The 9,539-nt window shown below is 42.2% G+C and overlaps 1 protein-coding gene across 2 annotated transcripts; it reads right to left on the bottom strand.

The window, feature by feature from the left end:
- Positions 1–2,445: 2,445 nt before the first annotated feature.
- On the bottom strand, positions 2,446–8,124 carry otud3 (OTU deubiquitinase 3). 2 transcript variants are annotated; one of them, XM_037480783.2, is made up of 9 exons: positions 7,969–8,124; positions 7,325–7,361; positions 6,930–7,226; positions 6,207–6,355; positions 5,498–5,610; positions 5,265–5,387; positions 4,986–5,121; positions 4,631–4,818; positions 2,446–2,969 (listed from the first exon to the last, which is right to left on the bottom strand). In XM_037480783.2, the coding sequence occupies exons 3-9, from the start codon at positions 7,133–7,135 to the stop codon at positions 2,805–2,807; spliced, it is 1,080 nt and encodes a 359-aa protein (XP_037336680.1). In that variant the 5' UTR covers positions 7,136–7,226; positions 7,325–7,361; positions 7,969–8,124; the 3' UTR covers positions 2,446–2,804. The 2 variants fall into 2 exon arrangements, with proteins under 2 accessions (XP_037336680.1, XP_037336679.1); XM_037480782.2 differs by lacking the exon at positions 7,325–7,361 and having other exon boundaries at positions 7,969–8,117.
- Between the last annotated feature and the right edge of the window lie 1,415 nt (positions 8,125–9,539).

A 9,539-nucleotide genomic window follows, 5' to 3' on the forward strand; every position in this document is an offset into this window, starting at 1 on the left:
TGAAGGGCGCTTCAAGCCTTTCCTCTGAGATCCTGTGGCAACTACCACTGGCTCAACCAATGAGGATCCAGCTTCTTCCTCAGGAACAGAGCTGAGATTCAATATAAATACACTCAGCCTCAGGAGGAACTGGCAGATTCTCCTCTTCCTCAATCCAAGGCTCGCCATCCCCTACAACACCTTGAATACCATGGAGAGTTTGTGACTTCTCACCTCCAATGATGTCGAGGACCACATCTGTGTAAATGGCTTGTTGCCTGTTTGTGGGGTTTTGGCTTCAGCATGGTCCTGTGTTGCCCTGGCCTTAAGATTCTTCCACCGCAATTTGATTTGGTTTGTGGTCTTCCTCTCGCCAGACCCTATGGCATTCACATTTTCTGTGTAGGTATCCTTAGAAGAATTAAAACTTCGCACTATTGTTCCATGATGGCATCGAACACCCTCTAGTCGTGCATTGGTTTCAGCAGCAGTGAAGTTACAGCTTCTTGAGTCCATGGTTCCGTTGCTTTACTATAGTGAACATTGTTCATCAATTATAGGCCTTGGGTCCAATTGCCTCAATTGAACACAAGCCAAAACTAATCAGTTGGAATAGGTGTGTTTGAAAAGACCAACTACACAGCCATATGAATCAGCCTTTCTCAGAGGATTCAGAAAGAGACAGTGAAATGGCAGGTGTTGTCCACCGCCACCACCACTTTGCCAGGAGAGGATACCGTCAAAGGGTGTATGTTGAACGTATCAAGCCACTGGAGCAATACGCCACTGAGGAGCTGTATGTCCGATTTCGCTTTGCGAAGGCTGATATAGAGTACCTTGTGAACCTTCTCAGGCCAAAACTTCAACACAGAACGCAAAGGAGTCACGGTCTCTCTGTGGAAGACCAGATCCTCATTGCTCTCCGAAATGTATGCATGTGGGACTTTCTATCAAGTTGTTGGTGACTATATGGGAGTGGTGAAATCAGCTGTGTGTGATGTGGTGAGAGATGTGTCAATCGCACTGGCCAGCCTGGTCAATGAATTTGTTTCTTTTCCAAAGTACAACCAGATTTTCTTTTGGGGAATATGCCCAATGTGCATATACAAGCACCTCGTGAGAATGAATGGGAGTTTATAAACAGAAAGGGGAGGCACAGCATCAATGTCCAACTTGTGTGTGATGCTGATCTCATCATCACCAACTGCGTTGTCAAGTGGCCTGGGTCTGTCCATGAGGGAGAGCGCTTTATATAGAGACCTCCAAACCAACCGAACCGAATGGCATAATATTAGGAGAGTGCATACACACTCCTACCATGGCTGATGACTCCTTTTCTAACAGCAAATACACCGGCGCAGGCACGCTTCAACACTGCTCATTGCAGAGCAAGATGTGCAAATTGAGCGTTTAAATGGAGTTCTTAAGAGGCGCTTTGCATGCCTTAAATACCTGAGAGCGGAACCACAGAAAGCATGCAACATAACCCTTGCCTGTATTGTCCTGCACAACTGACAATGATGCACCTGAGACCCTTGGAGACCCTAACCAACCTCCTGAATTATGCCAGAACGAGCAAACAGGACGTGCAACAAGGGACGCAATAGTTACACTATTTCTGATTGGGATTTGTTTTGGATTTCAAAAATCAGTGATTATGGTTATTCTGTAATCATTGCATGCATCATTAATATTCTAAAAACAAAAATATTTTCGATTGTGATGAATATGTATATCAATTAGTGACAGGATAAAATGTATTTTTTGGTCAATTTTGACAGCTGTTTGGGGGATTTTATGAGGCCAAACTCTTTCTACTTTGCTACTTTGCTGTATACTGAAAGGCTGAATATGTTAAAGCCTTGGATCAAAGTGATCCAAATCCTACAAAAAAGTTCTGAAAAACCCAAACCAAAGGTTTGATCCAGATCAAGACCAAGATTGGATCACGTGATCTAATCCGATTATGTAATCCGTTTTTTCTTTTGAAAAACCCATTTTCAAGATTTGATCCAATCCGTTATCCAAAATCCTAATGGATTACTTTTGAAAAACCGGGCCCTGGTGATTACATTTATTTTTTCGTCTCCTCTGACCTCAACGGCCGTGTCTCTATTGCATAACGATATTCAGCATTCGAATCGCTGTCCTCACTCCCTAGGACAGTAAAGATGGATGGAGGCCTTCACATTCATCTACCGTAGGTTTAAATATGACCAACTGTCGGGTCCCTCCAATTAGAATAACAGCCAGTCAAATACCGGATTACACATTAACTTCGCACTGGGGAAACATTCAATGTGTTATATGTAAAACATCACCGCAGAGACTTTTGCCAAGTGGGGATAAAATCCCATTGTGGGAATTGAGACAAAGGAAACTGTTTCTTTTGAAGGCCTCTTTTTAAAAAGTGCGAGATGTCTGTTAAGGGGGGTGGGGGGGGGGGGAGAAAAAAAAAACAGTAAATCATTGTTTATCATTTATTGCCACATTCCTCACACAGTGCACAACAATCATTAATGGCACGTCATCCTTTACTGAGCCCAGCTGAAGCAAGATGTCCGGCATAAAAAGGAAAAAGGGTAGCGCCAGGTAGACCAGATCAGAGTAGCTTCTGCATACACCAACCAGGGATTGTAAAAAAAAAAAAAAAAAAAATCTTTTACATCTCACACACGCACACAGATATACCGTTGGCAAAGGAACAATGGGGTTAATCTTTAGGAAAAGTCATCCCCTGTGACCAAAAGAAAAGCTGATTGTGCAAAACAGCGCCAGCCCGCGGTAGCTAGAGTAGCAGCAGGTAATGTTGGCCGTGCTCCGGTCTATATACTGAGAGTGTTGAGAGCTGGTACTAAAGTAACAGCCTCTGGCAGGTTCTGGTTCTGGTCTTGGCTTTCTTTACCCTGGAGAAACTTCTGCCGATGCCTCTCCTCCTGCCGCTTCTTCTTCTCCTGCCGCTGCTGTTCTTTCCTCTGCTTGTTAGATACCTGGGAAGGTGGGAGGGGAGACGCTTTTTTTTTTTTATTTCAGCAACAACCGTAACCGAGGGGTATTTTGACCTGAACCAGCTCAGGAGTTAAAAAAAGTTAAACGTGTTGTCAATTCTAAAAGCCAGCAGGGGAAGAGACTCCTCTGCCTGCACAAGTCTCCTTGTACAGAAGTGCATCGCAACGTAACTACTCCTTACTGGATTTAAAAACTGATTAACACATGATAAACATGAGCTTATGGTCGCAAGCAGGGCTTGACGTTAACATTTTTGCTCACCAGCTAGTGGTTTTCCAGTTACTAGCCTCTCAGCGATTTCATTAGCCACAATTTTTGTTGTTGAGTTTGATTTGAAGTCGACTACGATTTGCTACAATTTACTTGAAGAACTAGATTTACAATTGGAGCTTTACAAAGTGTGTAAAGCTATTGTATGAAAACATATGCAACTGATTTAGACAAAGACAAAAGAGTTGCTCATTGCATACGTGCAGGAGTACTGTCGTCTTCATCCGTTTTAACATCTCCAACGAAGATGTCATGGTCTTTTATTGTTTACACTCTGAAGTTTCTTGTCCCAACTCCAAAAAAGACCCCTTAACCTTTTCACTCCTGTACATCCTACAATCAGTGGAATACAATGCATATTTTCTTGGCTGGATCATAAATCGACCATTCTTGAATGGATCTCCGCTTTTCGTTGAACAGTCTCTTCTTTCTCTCTTCTTCATTTTTTGGTTTCATCGGCAGTTTTCCTCTTTAGTGAGTCTACCCTCTGGGTTTTCCTACACCTGCTCTGTGCCCACACATCCTCGCCTTGCACTCAGCAGGTCTCCTCAAGTTTTATAAAAAGCTTCCACCTGTCACGTGTCTATGTTGCCTAGTAACGAGCGTGCACGATACAACACTAGCAGGGCAACTTTGGTTGGCATCTCCTTCTCAAAGTGTGGCGTGTGAACTGGTGGAAGTGCGTGTGTCTCACGGTCAATGCGTGAGGCTTGAGAACCCTGCAACGAGTTTATTATTTTCTTTCAGCCACCAATGTGACCGAGCATGCATTCATGACACAGTAATAACCATATCAATAACCGCCCTCAACCACCCTTTTGCCTCTACGGCAACACAGGAGGGACATACCATCTCAAGCGCAAAACCATCCCAAAAACTGAATTGCACACACCAAAGTGGCTAGTGAGAGGGAGTGGTTTATCCGCCACAGCCAAAATCTACCCGCATTTGGCGGGTGGGCGGGTGCTAATGTCAAGCCCCGGTGGCAAGCATTAGTCTCAAGTCTTCTTCAGTACAGTAGAATGAACAATTTGTAAATTATGATCCATTTAACATCAAATAGACCCTAAAGACAGGAATGAATTATAGCGTGGTTACCTTGTGATTGAAATGCTCCTTCCGAGGTTACTTGTTACAAGGTTAAATACTGTAAATGTATTACCGCACCAAAATGCAGACACATTTTGCTACATAAGAAAATTCATAAAAAACTAAAACAAACTATATGATAGGTGGGGGATTTCTTACAGGCTGAGGGAAATCTACGACTCGAATATTTCTGTGTTTTTGTCTTACAACATGAATCCTTTCACACTGTGTATTAAATTATTGAAAGTTAATTGTTAACTTTTTGCGTAACAAGCAGCTCTACCTTTGCCTTTTGTATATTGCCGCCCTCTGCTGGCTGTTTGTGCTCACTGCAGTTTGTGGCTGACACTCTGCAGGCGGAGCAGGGTCCTGAGGCACACTGGCCCTGGCAGGACTGGCACAGCACAGCGCCGACGAGCCATTCGGCGTTGATGGTCGCCGCGCTCAGCTGGAGAAGGTTCTCCTCATCACCTGCGGCGGAAAACACACACATAAACGCGACCGGTCAGTGTGATCGGATCACTCTTGGTAATGTAAAGCAGACATTTCTATCGGACCAATAGCAAACTTGGATGTATCGTGGATATGAATTCTGTAAAAAAAATTGGAAAGTCAATGAATCCATTGTAGTTTCTGACCGGGGATTCCTCGATTCCTGATGGCGCTCAGAATCACGTTGTCCTCCTCTGAGGCTATGGAAGACGGCTTTTTCCGTCTGTCCCTCTGGCCATCCCCAAACTCACGCTGATGGCCTGATTGTGAATTCTGAAGATTCTGGGAAGCAGCAACAACGCGAATATACAAAACAACCTCAAAAAAAGGTTGCTTCAGAGAGGGGTTAACATGGCAGGATGCACTATCGGGGGGGTGGGGATGGGGGAATTTTCCTATACTTCTCTGTTTAACGCTCCCTATACCTCTATGCGGAGCTGAGCAGGACTCTCAGAGTTATCTCCGATCCGCCTCACACTGTCGTAATGATCTCCATAGCGGTAAGCGATGTGCAGCTCTCTGCATACCTCCTTCTCTGCGCCATTTATCTGCAATAACAACAGCACATACAAACTAAGCGGTGTCCCAACAGTTAGTTTATTCATCATTTCATTATGTGACGTCTTTTGAAAGACTTTTTCTCTTTCTCCACCCGTACCTCCCACAGTGCTGTGTTGAGCTGATGGATGACCACTTTAACCTGTTGACTACGAGCAAAAGCCACGATTGCATCGTTTCCAGCAAATGTACCGGGCTGAGAGAGGTTGGATACTGTGTGGGAAGAAACAAAAAAACATTACTCACAAGAAATTTTTACCCTTTCCTCATTTTTCTTTAACTTTCTACAGTTCTGTCACACATGTGGAATGTCTCCCAAAACCCTCCTAAAATGTAAGATAATTTAATTGTAATGAAAAAAAAACATTTGAACTAGTTTAATCAGTCAATAATTACATTTCTGATTCCAAAGTGAAGACTGATAGCAGTGGTTAACAACCTTGTGGACTTGTGACATGTTTAAGCAAAGCAATATCTTTGTATCCTTTATCAACAGTCACACATGTTCATTGCGACCACATTAACCAAGTTCTCCTTTTTCTTTCAAATACTTTAATTCTTGAGAGGCCTGAACATTTAAAATGATTCTGCACTCCCTTGCAGACAGAACAGAGCCACCAGGGGTCACTGCATAGCTGCTGATAAACATCGTCTCCCACAGAAATCAATGGACTTCCCTTGTACAGTAATGCGACAGAATAGTTCATAGTGAATGAGGCATTATTAGAAGTGTTCAATTTGATCACCACAACTATATTTTGTTTACTTTGTTGATTCACTCAGTGTCTCCTTCTGGGTCATTTCCTTACAGTGCTGTGAAAAAGGAACGTCGTCCTCAACAAAGGGTTCAAAGTCTTGCCGATGGGACATCATATACTGGACAGTCTCCTGGCGAAGTCGCAGGTGCCCCCGGGAGTGACCCTCTGACTGGTCGCCAAGAGCTCTGAACAGGCAGTTCCTGCAAGAAACAAAGACAGTGACTGGAATGTCCACGCACGTCTGCCCATAGTGAAATGACTCAGCATGAATGTTATGGTGTGTTTGGGTAAAATGCCTATATTCTACTAGTTGGTATTAGCGAAGTTTCTGGGTGTTGGAGAAAATGACGTCCTGAAGACCACAAGCCTCCAAGACCTTCTGCCCAATAGTACGCATGACTGATAAAGGCAAGACTGTATTTTAGATCAGTTAAATTTCCATATTTTCTACAAGCTTTCCTGTAAATGACGCAATGCCGCTGTTATTGTCAGTCGAGGGAAAACAAATCACGTTTCAATAAAAGGAAAATGTGCCTCTACTATGCAGCCACCATGCAAATACAAATACTGTACATTGTTATTGATTGTGGGCTGGATAGTTCTAGGCACAGAAGGTTGAAGACATTATGTTCCTCATGGTGAGACTGCTGTCTCCAGCTTGAAGCATTCTGTATATAGTCAAATTAAGGAGACACGTGATGCACCATCAGTGATAGTGGGGAAACCCCGGCATATATCCCCCCCCCCACAATCTTTTTTTGTGTGGCCTCTTACCCGTCCCCGGGGACTTCTCTGAGCTTGAGCCCCAGGGCCTGGAGCTGGTTAGAGAAACTGACAAACTCGGCCCCTTCATCTGCATCCTGAGGCCGGTTCTTGCGGTCCTTCACGATGGCCCTGCGTGCCGCCCGTTCATCCCTCTTGCGTTCCGATTCACTCCTCTTGTTGCCCCGTACAGGTTTCGCCGTTTGCTTCCTAGACATGTTGGCTACAGTCGTTTCTGCGGGCCTACAACACCAAAATATGTCTTCTTACAGGAAGGAGCTGGCGCCCGCATCAACCACTGCCAAACATCTGGAGATCATTTCAAAAGACACAAAACAGGAGTAGGGGTGAGGTTTTCCCAAATATTTAAATAGAGGTATTGTTTTCTTTGAAAATCATAATATTACCAAGTTAGTCATTTCAGCCAGTTAGTTGTCTGTGAAGCTGTAATTTGAAAGAGATGAAGGTCATAATCTGTCCCTGATTTAGAAGACATTATGACAAACTCCATCAAGAGCCCTGGCCCTTTAATGCTCTTCATAGGCACAGCTTGAACTACATATTTTGTCTGACTTTCTGGTATACTGACAAATGCATTAAAATGTGTTGCAGTGGAATCGGAATATTTAACAGATTCGAAGGATTACAGCTCAAATGTGTTATGGCCGATGCAGAAATGAGACGTTAACGGTGTCATGGTTACTGTATTGTAACATTATCTCTGAGGATAGTTTAAATAAAATAAGACGAGTTTCCGGCTAGCAAACGTTAACGAGGTAATAATCTTTTCGATAACTAGTATCGGTGCTCTAACGTGAAATAGTAACAACAAGCACTTGTTAGCTGACGTACGCTGGGTAGCATCGCTGTCAGGTTAGCTTCTAGCTAACATGAAGTATGACAGCTAACGTTAGCAGTTCGTAGCTAACGTTAGCTAGCACACAACGGCTGGATATTACAAAACAAAGCCCCGCTTGTAGCACTCACTACTAACGTTATATAAGTTAGTGCACAACTGCGAGACTTGACAGTCAACAAGCTCCACGCTTACCTTCCACTGCGCTCTAAAAAACAGATGACTCTGATTTTGTCTTGAGTTTTTTGCTTCAGTAAACTAAAACCGTCAGAGTAGTGTCTGCTTTTGTTTACAAGTTCGATTCCGCACACGTCAGGTCGTGTACGTCAAAACGTACGGAAAACGTAGTGGGTCAAATCGCCACTTACAACACCAAAGAAACGTAAATGAAACCACTTGACAGGTTTGAAAGAATTCGTTGAATAAATGAATAAATATAAATATAAAAATGAATATAAATATATATATATATATATATTAATTTTTACATCACTCATTTTTACATCTATTGATACTTCTTTAAAGTAAAAAAAATCCACAAAATATGGATAAGCTACCACCCATCCATCCGTCTCTCTTCCTCTATCTATCTATTGTTATTTATATACAGTATGTTAATACCTATATATCCATCTATACATCCATAAATATATTTATCTATACATCTATAATTTATACATCTAGTGATAGATATAATGTCATAAGTTGAAAGCTCTGAGTCATCATATCTTGCAGACTGTGACTCAGGACAAAGTAGGAGGCTCAGTTACGATATTGAAAGAGATGTTGCTTCTCTCCTCACTCGGATCTCTTCAACTCTTTGAAATCCTGCTCACCACCAACTCCTTCTGATGGCTCCACGCAGTTGGTAAAAAATCATGTGGGGGAGGAGTGGGCTGAGAAGCAATAAACAGGATATTTGCTGTGTAAAAAGACGAGCAGACACACTGAGACAAAAACAATATAACCAAAGGTCATTAAATTACATCGGAAAACAAACTGAGGCAATGCACCTATTAGACCTAATAAAAATGTACATCAAACCATCTGCCGTAACAGAAACAGGACACATATGCAGACATCAGTTGGTATTACAGAGCAATGGCATTGTGTGTTAACAGATTTAATGGCCTGAAGGCTAGCCATGCATTTGTGCATTTGCAGAAATCAGCTTCAGTCATCTGAGTGGAACAGAGGAGCGGTCAACCAAGCGTGGACAATTTTACTGTAGATGTCAATTGATTTCATAATTTTATATTTCTGACACATATGCTTTTCTGTAGAGACACTTGTTAGACAGAATTACTCTCAACATTTTCTAACGTAGTGGCATCTACAAGTCATTTGATTCCTGAGGCTCTTGACCGATTCAAAATTGAGCTATTTTTAATGTATGGATGTTTGTTTACATTCATGTAAAGATATCTGTTGAAGATCAGTTGTTTTGTGCTGTTTCCGCAATTGGTGCACAATTTAAAAAAAATGCTGTTAACGGCAACAAACTTTCCTTATAAAACAACCTTCTAACTTTTAATTATTCAAGTATTTTTATATTCCACACTAGCAAAGTGTATTTTCTGAATGGTACAGTGACAATTATTTATTATTTTGTCATGTTTTAATTTTGGTATAATAATAAAATGCAATCCCTCCAGAAGCTGGTAAATGCAGGCTGCTGTGTGACCACTGACCATGGTGCTGAAACAGTCTTCAACAAGGTCAAAGGTTATACAGATGAATAAAAACATGTAAATGTTTACCTATGG

The sequence above is a fragment of the Pungitius pungitius genome, chromosome 1 (assembly GCF_949316345.1).
Source record: "Pungitius pungitius chromosome 1, fPunPun2.1, whole genome shotgun sequence".
NCBI lineage: Eukaryota > Metazoa > Chordata > Actinopteri > Perciformes > Gasterosteidae > Pungitius > Pungitius pungitius.